Below are 17060 nucleotides of genomic sequence, written 5' to 3' on the forward strand. Positions count from 1 at the left end.
GGTTGCTAAAGGCTTTAGTTTAAACACAGAAGACAGACAATGGCGGGCAATCACATTTTGCACTTTTGCTTTTACTCTCCGAAAATAAGGACCAGTCCCACAGATGAGACCCTCTTCCCTTGACCCCAACAATGGGGATCCGATACAATATGCATGAAGCCTCTAAACATTATTATTATTGACATTTTCTATCCCGCTCGTCCTCCCAGGAGCCCAGAGCGGTGTGCTACACACTTAAGTTCCTTCTCACAACAACCCTGTGAAGTAGGCTATGCGGAGAGAGAAGTGACTGGCCCAGAGTAACCCAGCAAGTATCCTGGCTGAATGGGGATTTGAACTCAGGTCTCCCCGGTCACCGAACATGAAGTTTGGGAAAATAAAAATGACGAATTCAGCTTCTTGTGGCTCTCTGGAAGCAAGCTCCACATCCTCTTCCACACAGGCATCTTGAAAACACGTCTTTGGTTGCATATCACATTCTTTAGCAGAAAAAAGGAAATGCATCTTTTGATACACACACACATGCTTTCCCCTGTGTGCGCGCACACAAACACACAGAGTACAGTAAGGAGATTTTGCGACCACAAAGTTCTTCCCAGAGGTAGAACTGGTCTTTTTTATTCACTGCATACACAAAAGAGGGTCAGTTTCAGCCATCCGACAACAAGACGGTTGCCGATAGATTCTACAATCAAATGAAAACCAGTTCCATTCCATTTCCTAGAGGCCCAAAGTACAAACCATTCCCCCCACATCATTTTCAAACTGTTCCCTTTTTCTGTAGACCAGGGGTTCCCAATCAGGGGGTCACTAGCTGTTGTACTACAACTCCCATCACCCCCTGCCACCGTGGCAGGGGGTGATGGGAGTTGTAGTGCAACAGCTGGCAACCCCTTCCATGGGCAAACACTGTGCAAAGCCCCTTTCTCCCCACTCCCCAAGCAGACTCTGTTCATCTGTGGCCAGCCTCAGCCCATATATCCAATATTCCCAATCTCTTTGGCCTACAAGTCACACATGACATTATTTGAGGTTCAGCCAATCCGATGTGTGTTTCCTTCATAGCAGGCCCCATTTTCCAGGGAACCAGTTCACATGTTTCAGTTGCCAGTCAGATGCACCCAGTGGAGGCGGAGGGGGGAAGCGGCAAAAGGGGGGGAAGTTAGCCGGGGTAACTAACCATAGGCGGGGCTAACAGTCGGCAGACCCAACCCTAAGGAAGAAGCAGCCCGTGGTTTTCTCCATCTACAAAATGGTTTACTTGTCTCAAGCAAAATCTCTCTAGGCAGCTGGCTGTTTAGTGCTAAATTCACCCCTTGGTAAGAATGTCCCCGGACCGGTTCGGCGCCTCCTTAGGGAAATGCCGAACTGGCTCGGGCACCCACATTCGAACCGGTTTGGCAAGGCGGGGATCGGTTCCTTTTTAACAGCAAGCAAGCGGATCCTTACCTGTCCTCCACTGCCCCACCGCTTTTCCAGGCACGGCACCAGCAATCTGCCTGTGCACACACGGCCACTGCGCATGCGCTAGATACTTTAGCCACACCTTGCACTGTCGCACGCAGTACCATTTCTCCATATTCGTAAAGTATTCCCTGCTAACTGGGTCGAGAAGCCCCTTTTCAAGTGGGGGCTCCCTTCTGTTTAGCAGGAGGAGAGCGACTGTCCCTGTCCAGCCCAGCCCAGCATTATTATTATTTTACATTTTATATCCCGCTCTTCCTCCAAGGAACCCAGAGCGGTGTACTACATATTTAAGTTTCTCCTCACAACAACCCTGTGACGTAGGTTAGGCTGAGAGAGACGTGACTGGCCCAGAGTTGCCCAGCAAGTCTCATGGCTGAAGGGGGATTTGAACTCGGGTCTCCCCAGTCCTAGTCCAGCACTCTAACCACTACACCACGCTGGCTCTCCCATGGCTGTTGCTGGCATTTGGGTTGGGTTTGTGAACCCCTTTGGGATAGAGAACCTTTTAAAAAAGAGGTTATGTATAACACTGTGGAGAAATTTTGTTGTTCTTGAAAAAACTAACATAAAGCGTGCCATCGAATTGGTGTCGACTCGTGGTGACCACAGAGCCCTATGGTTGTCTTTGGTAGAATACAGGAGGGGTTGACCATTGCCTCCTCCCGCGCAGTATGAAATGAAGCCTTTCAGCACCTTCCGATATTGCTGCTGCCCGATAATATATAGGTGTTTCCCATAGTCTGGGAAACAGACCAGTGGGGATTCGAACCGGCAACCTCTGGCTTGCTAGTCAAGTCATTTCCTTGAAAGGTGGTATATAAATGTAACATTGCATCGCGACTGTTTATCGTGTGCTTCCCGGGAAAGGGTCTTCAATCTACAGCCAAGAAAGCGACAGGGAGGTTCAGGGCTGTCTCGCTTGCCTCAAGGCATTCTGGGAAATGAACTTCCAGGCCACACGCTTTCATTATGCAATTATACTATAACGAATTCCAGAGGGGACCCCAGAACTAAATGATGATTGCAAATTCAAGATTAAGTTGCACGTCAAAAGCACCGCAACGTTTTTGGGCACGTCAGCCAGGTAATAAGTGCGTACCCACACAACAGCATTGCATACCGGGGGGAAACAAGCGTTGTGTGCAAGAGGCTTTATTGTACAGTAGGAAATGTTACAGTGCAGAATCCAGTCTCCAGAAGAAAAGCTGCTTCCCTTTGTCTTCATGCCCCAGAACCAAACCAATTTTGTTCAGTGTTTAAAAAAATTATAATAATCAGAGAAAAGGGTGAGTTTTCATGGTCTCTTCCTCCAAAACCCTGATTTTCACCATGTGCAGCCGGGAAAATCAGTTGCCTCGTCTCAACCCTCAACTTGTAAAGGAAGTTCAACCATTTCTCCTTGTTCTCCACACATCCAACTGCTAAATACTGACCTAAATACTGACCCAAACCTTGTGGGTCCCTTGTGGGCCCCCTGACCCAGGCCGGGGGACATTTCTCTGCCCCTTGTCCAATGGATGCTACGCCCATGGATAGTCTAAATACTGACCTCCTGCCTGATGGAATTCAAGACCGCAGCAGGAAAGGAAAGTTCTCATACAGTCTACAACGAAAAGACTTAAATTAGCCAGCCGTGACGCTTCCTTTAAGGTCCCAAATCCGTAGCTCCATCTCCTTTCCTAAAGAGAGGCATCCAACGTTAAAAACACACACTCATTTCTCAACAAGCAGCTATGCCTAGTGCGTGTTCCGTGCACAACAAAACTCGATCGCCACCAGAATGGCCTTAAATAAAACTTTAAAGGATGAAATACTGTAAGGATGGTCTCCCAAAGCAGATTAAGGAGAAAACAATCAATGAAATGCCAACGGATAGTGCAGGGGCGTAGCAAGGTTCCCGGCGGCCAGGGGACAAAGTTGAGACGCCCCCTGCGTCTGATGTCAGACACAAGGAGTAGGGGCAACCCAGCCCACCCAAGCCTTCCTCTCCCCTCCCCAAGAGCTAAGCAGGGTCTGCCCTGGTTGCATATGAAAGGGAGACTAGAAGAGTGAGCACTGCAAGATATTCCCCCTCTTAGGAGATAGAGCCGCTCTGGGAAGCGAGTGTAGGTTCCCAGTGCCCTCCCTGGCAGCATCTCCAAGATAGGGCTGAGAGAGAGACTCCTGCCTGCAGCCTTGGAGAAGCCGCTGCCAGTCTGTGAAGACAATACTGAGCGAGCTAGACCAAGGGTCTGACTCAGTATGTAGCAGCTTCCTCTGTTCCTACGGCACCATTTGGGTGGCCGCCACCACTGTGGCCAAGTGCCAGCTCAACAGCGCAGAGATGGGCAGCCATCCGCTGAGGGTGTGGCGGCGGATCAGGGCCAGGCAGCCCCTCTTCTGGCGGTTCCTGCATGGTGGCCAGGAGGCGGAGCAGCAGCGAGAGGGAGGAGGAGGAGGAAGCATGGCGGGCGAGAGAAAGCACCATGGGCCCCACCTGCAGGTCGGCCGCAGCAGGGCGCACGGACCCCAAACCTTGTGGGTCCCTTGTGGGCCCCCTGACCCCGGCCGGGGGACATTTGTCTGCCCCTTGTCCAATGGATGCTACGCCCATAGATAGTCTGCACAGGGTGAACAGAAGAGGAATACGGCTCAGAAGCAAAAAGAACTGGACTGAGCTTTAGACTCAATTGCGGTAATCTCTGAATGTGTTAAACGTTAATGGTTTAACAATTAGTTTTATTATGTTTTTATTGTGGTATTTTTGTAATCTGCCTAGAGCCTTTGGAGTCATATAAATTAATGAATGAAATAATAATATGCAAACTTGGCAAAGAGGCACCTTTTTAACGTGGTGATCCTCTTCATTTAGCAGGGGGAGAGTAACTGGCCCTATCCGACCCCAGCTCAGCATCCCTCCAGTGGCTCTTGCTGGTGCCTATCCTATATTTCTTTTTTAGATTGTGAGCCCTTTGGAGACAGGGAGCCATCTCATTTGTCTGTTATTTCCCTGCGTAAACCGCCCCGGGCCCTTTTTGGAAGGCTTGAATACATACATAAATAAACAAAATAATAGTAAGTGGTTGATCCCTTTTTAGTTATTGCTTTAAGGAACCCGAATTCTGCACACAAGAGGCTTGCAATGGTTGTGGCTCCGGCATGCTCAGGGCCCTTGTGGCCCCCTAACATGGGGGAGGCAAAGAGACAGGGATCAGATGTCCTCTTACACCACTTCTGATCTTCTTTGGTGCAAGAAGGGAAGTCTTCTGGGGTAGGGAGCCCTGATAAATGCCTGCCCTTTCCACATCCTAGAGGTGGCCTGAGAAATTACTATGATCCTGCCCGCTCTCTAAACAGCAGTAGCTACTGATCTAAGAAGTTCACACTGGAAAGACGGAGAAACACACACACACCCCAAAAAATGCTCAAGTTAATTTCTCCCCCTAAGAAAATGCATCTCATAACCAGCACACAGTTGTCCAGTTCTAAAATGGCTACAGAATTTAAAATGTAGATCAGAGAAGGTTCTCCATTGTGCATAAAGACAGCCCCCCAATCTTTCAGAGAGTTGGGGAGTAAATACCCTAAAGTTCACAAACTGCCCCCCACACCCCAAGTTCACAGCATTAAGTAGACACCAAATCAGAGCATGGTTACTCAAAAATCCACTCAACAGCCCTGTAAGTGAGCATTCTGGGGATTGGGTGCCATCGTTTGAGTTTTCAAATTGGCTTCCTCCAACCCCCTGATAAAAATCAAATCCTAGGAATGCAGCATCTTGAGAATCCCGTAAGTACCATACAGAGTCATGAAATCTGTATCGGAGGTGCGATACAGATACGAGGTACGATACAAAATCTGTACCGAGCAGCATTTTAAGGGATAACTGAGATGACACCACACTAGTGTGGATGAATGGGGCTTTTCACCCTTTTTGGTTCCAATCCAACCTGAGAACTGAGTGGGGCAGAGAGAGAGGTCTTGCTTCAAACCCCGCCCACTTAAAGCTGCAGCATTTCAGAGTCACAGTGTTGCATTCATTCGGCTTTGTTTTGTATTTTTACAGATGTTCTCGGGGAGAAGGGGCTTGTGTCTTCCTTCTGTGCTCCCCTGGCTGGGAATGAAGGTTTGGAAGAGATTTAGAACAAGGTTTTACCAGAATGGAATTTCCCAAGGTTTGCTTTTCAGTGTCCAGACAGGAAATGACTCCCACGACGAGTGGTTTCAAAATGGGACGTCACACTGCCTGAGCAGCAACGGTCCCAGTCTGCCCTTCCTCACTGGTGAATTTCCGCTGCAGCTGCTGCATCCTGGCGTAGGTGATGGCATCTCCCCTACAAAGAGAAAATACACCACGGGTTTGTTCCAGAAGGAAACTCTTTTCACACATACACACAATCTGGTGCATGCAATGATGACACCCAAATCTGTTTCTCCATGTCAACACCATCAGGAGAAGGCATAACCTCGCTAAACACCTGCCTGGAGGCAGTAATGGGCTGGATGAGGGATGAAAAACTGAGGCTGAATCCAGATAAGACGGAGGTACTTATTGTGTGTGGTCGAAACTCAGAAGATGATTTTGATCTGCCAGTTCTGGGTGGGGTCACGCTCATCTCGAAAGAACAGGTACGTAGGCTGGGGGTGCTTCTGGATCTGAACCTCTCCCTGGTGGTTGAGGCGGTAGCCAGAGGTGTGTTTTATGATCTCTGGCTCATAAGCCAGCTGCATCTGTTTCTTGAGATGAACAAGAAACAACCTCAAAACAGTGGTACATATGCTGGCAACCTCTAGACTGGATTACTGCAATGTGCTCTCTGTGGGGCTGCCTTTGTACATACTCCGGAAACTGCAGTTGGTTCAGAACGCGGCAGCCAGATTGGTCTCTGGGTCATCTCGGAAAGACCATATCACTCCTGTGTTGAAGGAATTGCACTGGCTGCCGATACGTTTCCGGGCAATACAAGGTGCTGGTTATAACCTATAAAGCCCTCAACAGCTTAGGCCCTGGGTATTTAAGAGAACGTCTTCTTCGCCATGAGCCCCACCGCCTGCTAAGATCATCTGGAGAGGTCCGTCCACGGTTGCTGCCAACTCCTTTGGTGGCTACTCGGGAACGGGCCTTCTCCCTTGCAGCCCCTGGATTTTGGAATGCGCTCCCTGTTGCAATAAGAGCCTCCCCATCTCTGGCAACTTTTACAAAGGCAATGAAGACATATTTATTCACCCAGGCTTTTAATTAGATTTATAGTTTTAAAGAATTTTAATCCTGGGTTTTGAATGTTTTTAATTGTAATTGTTGTAATTGTAATATTATTTACGGTCATTAGACCAAACAGATGTTTTTAATTTTTTTTATGATTTTAGTTTCTGGGCCCAGTTCAATCAATCAACCTTTTATGACAGTCACAGACCAACACAGTTTACAAACAAGAGCCCAGCAGAATAAACTGACACACTTATGATGCAGTGGTTAAACACATAGAAATGATTCTTAATGAACTCCTGGTGAATCTTACTGGCTCTTAAACAGAATTTAGCCACATTATAAAATCAGGAGTCATTCTGGTCGGTTAAAAGATAATCGAGATAAAAAGAATCTGTCCTGGCTGGATGACAGCTAATAAAAAGGACCCAGGCAAAGGGCTAGTAGTAGTAGTAGTAGTAGTATGTTTATTGCGGTCACAGACCAGATTAAAAAGTGCTAGTTTTTACTTTGCCTGGGTTACAGGACCCCTAAAATGCAAAATACAGACAGAAAGTGCTGTTCTTGCATTCATCATGTGTTAACAACTGTATCTGTGTACAGATCTGTACCTGTAAACACTATACATCGAGTGTAAGAGGGCTGAACATAATGTGTGTCTTGTCTAGGAATCACGTAAGATGGCTATGAACCCACCAGATGTCCCACTATTGGTCCCCAGCTGTCGTTGGACTACAACTCCCATCATCCTCAGCCCCAATGGCCTTTGGGGGATGATGGGAGTTGCAGTCCAATAACATTTGAGAAACCAAATTCGAGAACCCGGCCATATGTCATTTCCATAAAAACTGGCCCCTGGAAAGTAGATTTTCACACTTAGTACTCCTTCAATTGGTGGGAATTTAGGACCGGCAAACAGAAGTACTTTTTCACACAATGTATAATCAACCTATGGAACTCTCTGCCACAAGATGTGGTGACAGCCAACAGCCTGGATGGCTTTATGAGGGGTTTGGATAAATTCACGGAGGACAGGTCTATCAAGGGCTACTAGTTAGAGGGCTATAGGCCACCTCCAGCCTCAGAGGCAAGATGCCTCTAAATATACCAGCTGCAGGGGAGCACTAGCAAGAGAGAGGGCATGCCCTCACCTCTTGCTTGTGGGTTCCCCAGAGGCATCTGGTGGGCCACTGTGGAGAACAGGATGCTGGACTAGATGGACCTTCTTGGGCCTGATCCAGCAGGTCTGTTCTTATGATGTGATGATGGTCCCCAACCCATGTGGACAGGATCCCTTCTCCGTCAGAGTGAAACGCAGAGGAAGAACTGGAAGAAAGACGTCCTCTCTTACTTCTTGCCCAGGGCTGAGAGTCCATACAGCACTCCGGTAGCGAACGCAATGGCGTTTCCTATCAGTGTTGTCAGCGTCAGGCTCAGTATGACGGGGAAGATAGCCATCCTGGGAAGAAAGGAGACGGGTGAGGTTGGGCTAATGCCCCGCTGTATCCGCCATGGTCAGAGAACAGGGGCTCTCCAGATGTTCTTGGACTACCACTCCCATCATCCCCTTTGGCCATGGTGGCTGGGGATTATGGGAGTTGTGGTTCAACAACAGCTGGAGAGCTAAAACTGTCTATCCTTAGCACAGAAGGTGAATCCTCTGGTCCTAGTGGACGCCAAAAATGTCTGTCTGTTCTCTTACACAAGTGCGGGATTTGCTTCCTGGGATGTTAGGAACAAAGGAAGCTGCCTTCTACTGAGTCCAACAATCGGTCCATCTAGCTCAGTATCGCCTACACAGACTGGCAGCAGCTTCTCCAAAGTTGCGGGCAGGAGTCTCTCTCAGCCCTATCCTGGAGATGCTGCCAGGGAGAGAACCTGGAACCTTCTGCATACAAACATTTGCAGATGCTCTTCCCAGAGTGGCCCCATCCCTAAGGGGAATAGCTTCCAATGCTCACACATGTAGTCTCCCATTCAAATGCAAACCACGATGGAATCTGCTTAGCAAAGGGGACAATTCACTTGCTCCCACAAGACCCTGGCCACCTAATGGCGCAGTGGGGAAAATGACTTGACTAGCAAGTCAGAGGTTGCCGGTTTGAATCCCCACTGGTATGTTTCCCAGACCATCTTCCTCTATCGCTGCTGCCCAATAGAGGTGTCTCCCATAGTCTGGGAAACATCCCAGCGGGGATTCGAACCGGCAACCTCTGGCTTCGTAGTCAAGCCATTTCCCCGCTGCGCCATTAGGTGGCTTGTCAGCCCTCAGGGGATGTTATTTATTTATATCTATGTAAACTGCTTTGGAAGCTTTTGTGGAATTTTTTTCATTTATTAATTATATTTATATTTTTATATTTATTAATTTATTAATATCTATTTATTAATTATTTATTTACTGATTCGTGCGATTTTTATACCGCCCTTCCGAAATGGCTCAGGGCGGTATATAAATATGCATCGCATTCGTCTTAGCCGCTGGCTTTTCACGGTTGCTGTTTGGCGGTCAACCGGCAACGGTGTGTATTTACAGCCTTGTAGGTTAGTCGGCAGAGATGAGGAGTGGTCAAAATATCCGGACTGGGGGAAGAGTCCCTTAGGACTGCAAGCCAGAGGCCGCGATCTTCAAAGCAAGCCCCTCTGGCACACACACCCGCAGTAGAACGAGGCCTTCTGCCACGGCCGTAGCTTGTCTGCCCTCGCCGATACGTTGTTTGCAAACTCCACAAACTGGCAGCAGAAGGGAGCTTCACACAGGAGGAGGACGAAGGCGTTCAATCTGGGAATGAGAGGGAGGGGGGAAAAACATTTAAAACTTACTCGGGTGAGGACAGTCTGTCAAAAGGACCGGAGTAGGAATGTGCAGGGAATCGGTTCTGTGAACTCCCAGGAGAGGGATTTAAGGTGTGGGGAGGGTGTCCTTACCTCTCAGAATCGCTGACCGAGGCGGCAAGAGGGTATACAGCCACCCTGTGCCAGCGATTTTGACAGCAGCGCCAGAGTGCTGGACTAGGACCGGGGAGACCCGAGTTCAAATCCCCATTCAGCCATGAATAGTAGCTGGGTGACTCTGGGCCTGTCACTTCTCTCTCAGCCTAACCTACTTCACAGGGTTGTTGTGAAAGAGAAACCCAAGTATGTCGTACACCGCTCTGGGCTCCATGGAGGAAGAGCGGGATATAAATGTAAAAATAATAATAATAATAATACTTAAAGCAACCCCCTCCCTGCCTCCAAACCGGCTCGAATGCCAGTCTTTCGAACCGGTTTGGCGGTCTGTGAATAGACAGCCGAACTGGTCCGTGCACACTCTTGTAAATTTTAAACAATATTCAGTACTGCCCAATGTGTTTCAAAAAATGACAACAAACCCAAACAAACAACATTGACAATAAAATTCAGCCATCCCAGGTCCTTGGGAAGGACTCGATGTCTGGATAAAACAAACCAGTCAATAACACCTGTCTGACTGTGTAAACAATAATAATAATAATAAAGCTATGGTCCTCAATTGGTCAATAGCATATACATCATGATTGATTGATTAAGTGCCATCAAGTCGGTGTCGACTCTTAGTGACCCCATAGAGAGATTCTCTCCAGGATGATCCGTCTTCCACTTGGCCTTCAAGGTCTCTCCGTGGTGCATTCATTGCTGTCGTGATCGAGTCCATCCACCTTGCTGCTGGTCATCCTCTTCTTCTCTTTCCTTCAACTTTCCCCAGCATGATGGACTTCTCTAAGGAGCTGGGTCTTCACATAATGTGTCCGAAGGATGATAGTTTGAGCCTGGTCATTTGTGCCTGGAGTGAGAATTCTGGATTGATTTATTCTAGGATCCATTGGTTTGTTTTCCTGGCTGTCCATGGTCTCCTCAAAAGTCTTCTCCGGCACCAAAATTCAAAAGCATCAATACATTTCCTTTCTTGCTTCTTCAAAGTCCAGCTTTCGCATCCATAGAGTGTCATGGGGAAAACCACGGTCTGAATGATTCTCATCTTTGTAGGTGTAGACACATCACGGCATCTCAATCTCCTTTCCAAGACCTTCATTGCAACCCAACCAAGTGCTACTCTGCGGCGTATTTCATGACTGCTGAATCCTTTACTGTTGACTGTTAAATGCATCATGCATTTATTTTTTTAAAAAACTGGGTTTTGGTGCTGCTGCTCTGTGTTTTCTGTTGTACTGCTTTATTTTATATTTATTGATTTGATTTGATTTGATTTAATTTATATACTGCCCTTCCAAAAATGGCTCAGGGCAGTATATCTGTTTTGAAATAGAGCTGTATTTTTAAAAATGTAATATTTGGACTTTCCATTGTGCATTGTTTTGTAAACTGCTTTGGGATTATTTTAACAACAGGCGTTTAAATTCGACAATAAATATATAAAAGAACAGATGTGGCCGAGAATCATGGTGGTTTCTGCAGGAAGTCTATTTCCTTCCAAAAAACAAAAACAATCATTTTTAAAGAAATTGAGTTATCTTTTTTCTCTCTTTCCTACTCCATTTTTAGGCTACAAAGCTACTATCGATAACCCGCGCCCCCAAATTCTGTCCAACCGTCAACAGACAGAAGCCTCTTATCTTTCCACTGTGTGCTATCGAGAACAATCTTCTGGCAGTTCATTAGATTGATTAGATTGAGCTCATCAAGAGACCGGAGGAGGGTTCATAGCCTCTAAAGACAGCAATCATCACTGCAGCTCGTGTTAAAGTCCTGGCTGCCCAAGATCTTTGTTGTAGACGCTTGTATTTAGGCAGGCCTTTTGAATTAGTGGGCTAGCCTGGAAAATTCTAAGCTTAGGTCCCCACTGTGGTGGGGGAAGATGGGAGTTGTAGTCCAACATACAGGGACCTGAAGTTAGAAACCTCTGGGAAAGAGAGTGAGTGGTTTTACTTTTTATGTTTTAATCAGTGTTTTAGATTTTTATAGATTGTTCTTTTAAAAAACCCACCAAATTTGCATTTTGTAAGCTGCCCTGGAACTTTTCTCCTGCAAAAAATGCAGGATAAAAGTCATCTAAATAAACAAACACCCCTGCCTCCAAAGCGGCTGGTGTTTGGGGCAGTCTTAGGGTCCGGCTGGGGAGAGATAGAGGCCGGGAGAGGCCTTAGCAGGGAGGACGGATCAGTGGGCAGGTTCAGCATCTGCTTGGAGAAGCCGCTGCCAGTCTGTGTATACAATACTGAGCTAGATGGACCAATGGACTGACTCGGTATATGGCAGCTTCATTTGTTCCCCAGGTCATAGAAAGCTGCCTTCTACTGAGTCAGACCCTTGGTCCCTCTAGCTCAGGGCTGTCTACACTAACTGGCAGCAGTGCTCCGCAGTTTCAGGCTGGAGTCTTTCCCAGTCCCACCTGGAGATCCTCCCAAGAATTGAACTGGGACCTTCTGATGCTCTTCCACTGAGCTACGGCTCCATCAACAGCTGGGGGGCCGGGTTTTCCTGCCCCATCCCTAAGGGGAATATCTTACAGCCCTCACGTGTAGTCCCCCATCCAAATGCAAACCAAGGAAGACCCTGCTTAGCAAAGGGGGAAATTCAAGCTTGTGGCCACAGGGCCAGATCTTCTTCCCTAAGGACAAGAAGTAGGCTCTCCTCATTTCAGCCTTGGTTGTTCTGCAAGGCCCGAGAAGCGTGAGGAAAAGAGGTTCGGCAGAGGTCTCCAGACTACAACTCCCATGATCCTCATTCAAAATGGCCTATAACCAAGGACTATGGGAGTCAGAGGCCAACATCTGGAGAAAGGGTGCAGTTTGAGACCCCCAGTATAAGGGAAAGGAGCACTATGGGGCCTATGTAGTGTAGTGGTGAGAGTGCTGGATTAGGACCATGGAGACCCGAGTTCAAATCCCCATTCAGCCATGAAAGTCACTGGGTGACTCTGGGCCAGTCACGTCTCTCTTAGCCTAGTCTACCTCACAGGGTTGTTGTGGGGATAAACATAACCATGTACACCGCTCTGGGCTCCTTGGAGGAAGAGCGGGATAGAAATGTAATAAAATAAATAAATATTTACTTACATCATCCAAACACCGGCGGCTATGTTGAGAGGGTGGATGGTCACACAGTTCCAGAGCCCGGAGAAGGCACATGCTGGAGAGGGAGACAGAGAGAGCGGGGTGAGAAGCAGTCACAGGAAGCTGCCTTCTACCGAGTCAGACCCTTGGTCCAGCTAGCTTAGTAACGTCTACCCAGACTGGCAGCGGCTTCTCCAAAGTTGCAGGTGGGAGTCTCTCTCAGCCCTATCTGGAGATGCTGCCAGGGAGGGAACTGGGAACCTTCTGCTTTTCCCAGAGTGGCTCCATCCCCTGAGGGGAAGATCTTCCAGTGCTCACACATCTCCCATTCAAATGCAAACCAGGGCAGATCCTGCTTAGCAGAACAATCCATGCTGGCTACCACAAGACCAGCTCTCCTCCGTCAATCCTGCAGACCCCAGCTAAGGTGCAGAGAGAGTCGTTCCTTGTGGGCAGAGTAAAATGCCACCCGCCAAGGGTCTTTGCTGCTTAATGATACCCCCAGAATTCTGCTGCTGGGCAATCCAAGTTCTGCATCCCGAAATTCCGCAGCCGGTATAGATCGGTCATAATTGCAGTATTCCTCTTTGCAGTTTTTAGCAGAGTTCTGTGGTTGCGAGCCACCCAGAGAACAGTTTGCTACGGGATGGCGAACAGGTAAAGTTTATTATTATGACTGTGTACAGTTTTCATCATAGCCACCTACTGGTGCAGCAAGGAAATGACTTGATTAGCAAGCCAGAGGTTGCTGGTTCGAATCCCCGCTGGTCTGTTCCCCAGACTATGGGAAACTCCTCTATCGGGCAGCAGCACTATAGGAAGATGCTAAAAGGCATCGTCTCATACTGTGTGGGAGGAGGCAATGGTCAACCCCTCCTGTGTTCTACCAAAGACAACCACGGGGCTTTGTGGAAGCCACGAGTCGACACCAACTCGACGGCACACTTTACAAGAGACACATCGTCGGCAATTTCTCTCCTTTGCTATCTGGTACACCTAAAACCATATTGTAAAACATCTCTTTAAATATATATGTGAGAGGCCCATTGATGACCAGACAAAGTCATTTTGCACAGATTACGCTTCTAGGAAAGTTCAAGATATTAAATGCATGTGATATAATTTTTTATGCATGTGCTTGCTTGCAAATGGGAAGAAGAAGCACAGTTTGAAATCTGTAGGATGTCAACGTCAGACATTAGCCATTAACATATATGATAACTGCTAACTGAGCAAAGAGGCATCTTTTTAATGTGGTGATTCTCTTGTACTGAGCAGGGGGAGAGCAACTGGCCCTATCCATCCCCAGCACAGCATCCCTCCAGTGGCTGTTGCTGGTGTCTCTCTTCTGTTTCTTTTTTAGGTTTTGAGCCTTTTGGGGACAGGGAGCCATGTTATTTATTTCTATCTACTTTGGTTGAAAAGCAGTCTACTGTTTCAATATTCATCATCTTCATATGGTAAATTTGAATCATAGTCAATTTGGCAGCATCTCCAATAGGGCTGGGAGAGATTCCTGCCTGAAACCGTGGAGAGCTGCTGCCAGTCAGAGTAGACAGTACTGAGATGGATGGTCCAAGGGTCTGACTCAGAAGGCAGCTTCCTACGTTCCTCTGAGCTACAGCCCCTTCCCCAAAGCATAGCCGAGTCGGGATGCTTGCTTTCTAAGAATCCTGAACATTTCCCAAATCTAATGGTGATCTCTGGGATCACAATATGGAGGTGTGGTGTGTGTGTGTGTGTGTTTTTGGTTTGTCTTTGTGATGTTGTTTACTGTCCACTCAGCAGCTGGGTCTCTCGCTTTCTCTCTGCGGGCGTAGCACTGAGCTGCCTCGATAATACTGGGATTAAGTTACCTGCTGACGAGCACGAACCGGCCGGGTTGGTGTATCGGATGCAGAAAACCTCGTTGCAAGTTTAATGAGCACCTGGTACGAGGAATGTGGGCCTTGGTGCGCAGCCACCCGGGCTTCAGCCTTCTCCTCCCGTTACAAATCCCGGGTGGTTCCACAGATTATGTCTGGAGAGCATGAGTAGGCTTGCCGGGCTCGTCTCTCTGTCCTCGCCTCTCTGCACTGGGTAGCCGCCTCGGACCGAGACATTTAGCCCGGTTGAAGGAACAGGTTGCCTGGATTTCAAGATAACCTTTTAGGCCTTGGCCCGCCAGCTGTCGTGAAACTACAACTCCCATCACCCCCTGCCACAATTTCTTGTGGCAGGGGATGATGGGAGTTGTAGTTTTGCAACAGCTGAACTACTAAACTAAACTAAACTAACTAGTTGAGTTTAGGGCCAAGTTTGCCCACCTCTGTGTTCGACTAACTGAATGCATGAGCTTTTCTGGGTATGGCCATAACAGCACTGGTCTGCCTTACAGGGTTGTTGTACAGTTGTCTGATCACAGACAACTGTACAACAACCCTGTAAGGGGATGGAGCTGGAGAGCATCTGTTTAGCACACAGAAAGTCCCAGTTCCCAGCCGCTCCGGGAAGAGCGCCATCTTGCTTGCACCCAGAAGGTTCCAACTTCCAAGGGTGGGACCTCCCAGAGCAAAGTCCAAGGCTCCCGCAGCCGCGCTGCACAACTGGGTGAAGAACTCATATCCCAGCAGGGCCAGGAAAGTCAACAATGAGCTAAACACAGCTAGGTGTGGAGAGGCAAGGAGGAAAACCTACGCCCAGCTCCGAGCAGATCTCTCCTCTTTGTCACCAACCCAATCAGCGCTTGCAACGCCTATTTTTAAAATGACACCGAGGCAGCAGGGCGTAGCAGTCAGAGCGTTGGACTAGGACCGGGGAGACCCGAGTTCAAATCTGCCCCCATTCAGCCATGAAACTCGCTGGGAGACTCTAGGCCAGTCATGTATCTCGCAGCCTAACCTACCTCACAGGGTTGTTGTGAGGACAAACACAACCTCTGGGCTCCTTGGAGTAAGAGCGGGATATAAATGTGCAAATAAAGTTTAAAGGACTCTGGGACACAAGGCAAACATACCCGAGAACCAGCAAATAAAATCCATCTCAAAGCTAGTTCAACTGCCAGTCACGCTCTGGTGTGACCAAGAATAGAACTGGGGCGGAGCTATGCAGACAGGCTCAGGCTGCATTCTCAGGGGTTTAGACCCCAACCCAACAGGGCCCCCCAAGTGAGAGAGAGAGAGAGAGAGAGAGAAGTGACTTGCTCAGGGTCACCCAGCGAGTTTCAATTGCTGAACAAGATTTGAATTCAGCAACACAGGACGCTGACATATCAGTATATGACCCTTGATCCACTTAGCTTCGGATTGTCGACCCAGACTGGCAGCGGCTTCTCCCAGGTGGCAGGCAGGAATCTCTCTCAGCCCTGTCTTGGAGATGCTGCCAGGGAGGGAACTTGGACCCTAGATGCTCTTCCCAGAGCGGCTCCATCCCCTGATGAGGGGAATATCTTGCAGTGCTCACACTTCTAGTCCCCCTTTCATATGCAACCAGGGCAGACCCTGCTTAGCTAAAGGGACAAGTCACGCTGGCGACCACCAGACCAGCTCTCCTCCTCCTACACACTGACTGGCAGCCGCTCTCCGAGGCTGCAGGCAGGAGTCTCCCCCAGCCCTGCCCGGAGAGGCCAGGGAGGGGACCTACAGGTAAGCAAGCAGGCGCTCTTCCCAGCGCAGCCCCACCAACTAAGGGGAACCTCTTGCAGCGCTCACACCCGGGGTCTCCCATCCAAGTGCCAACCAGGGCAACCCCTGCTTAGCCAAGGGGCCAATGCCTGCTTGCTGCCCAGAGGGAGAGCCCCACCACCACCACCACCCCACCCCACGGCAGGCAAGCCCCCATTCTCTGGCGCCTGGCCAGGTCTCGCCTCCCGATGAATCCCTCGCGAAAGCCGATACTCACAGATGCCCCCGATGATGCCGGACAGTCTGCAGAGCCACCGGTACCACCAGGTCATGCCATCATCCTCTTCCTCGGAGGAGGAAGCCGGCGCGGCGGCAGCCCCGTCCGCTCCTGCATCTGCCGGAGGCTGCTGCTGCTGGTCCTGCCAGGCACTCATCCTGCTCCCTGGAGGCTGGAGGGCAGGCGCAGCCCCGCTCCCCCCCCGCCCGCCCGCCCCTTCTTTGACCTGGCCGCTGCACTAGGCAAGAGACCAGTCCTCAAGACCTCCCCTTCCAGCCTGTCCCTTTAAATGCAATTCTCGCTGACAACGGACAGGCTGCCTCCCCCGGCTCCAAGCCACGGCTCTTCTCGCGCGTTGCATTGTGGGGTTTGCCCCCCCCCGCCCGCCGCCTTGGGGGAGGAGGGGCATCTCCACTATTTCATCCATAGACGCTAAAAAGGCCTAGACTGGCCACTCCATTGTCCGGCTGTGGGGCTTTCCTGGGTCCCCGGGA

At 49.1% G+C, this 17060-nt stretch overlaps 1 protein-coding gene across 1 annotated transcript; it reads right to left on the reverse strand.

Moving 5' to 3' along the window:
* Nucleotides 1-569: 569 nt before the first annotated feature.
* Nucleotides 570-16887, reverse strand: CACFD1 (calcium channel flower domain containing 1). Its single transcript, XM_053282659.1, has 5 exons — nucleotides 16567-16887; nucleotides 12691-12763; nucleotides 9309-9434; nucleotides 8004-8111; nucleotides 570-5780 (listed from the first exon to the last, which is right to left on the reverse strand). Exons 1-5 carry the CDS (start codon nucleotides 16721-16723, stop codon nucleotides 5684-5686), a joined length of 561 nt encoding a protein of 186 aa, XP_053138634.1. The 5' UTR covers nucleotides 16724-16887; the 3' UTR covers nucleotides 570-5683.
* Nucleotides 16888-17060: the final 173 nt, after the last annotated feature.

The sequence above is a fragment of the Hemicordylus capensis genome, chromosome 17 (genome assembly GCF_027244095.1).
Source record: "Hemicordylus capensis ecotype Gifberg chromosome 17, rHemCap1.1.pri, whole genome shotgun sequence".
NCBI classification, from domain to species: domain Eukaryota; kingdom Metazoa; phylum Chordata; class Lepidosauria; order Squamata; family Cordylidae; genus Hemicordylus; species Hemicordylus capensis.

Excerpts from the sequence above, each read along its gene's own strand:
- CACFD1 (XM_053282659.1), bottom strand. The coding sequence starts at position 16,723 with ATGAGTGCCTGGCAGGACCAGCAGCAGCAGCCTCCGGCAGATGCAGGA. Across the intron at positions 12,764-16,566 it reads CGGCATCATCGGGGGCATCT|CATGTGCCTTCTCCGGGCTC; the intron begins GTGAGTATCGGC and ends CTCCCTCTCCAG. Across the intron at positions 9,435-12,690 it reads GCCGCCGGTGTTTGGATGAT|ATTGAACGCCTTCGTCCTCC; the intron begins GTAAGTAAATAT and ends TCTCATTCCCAG.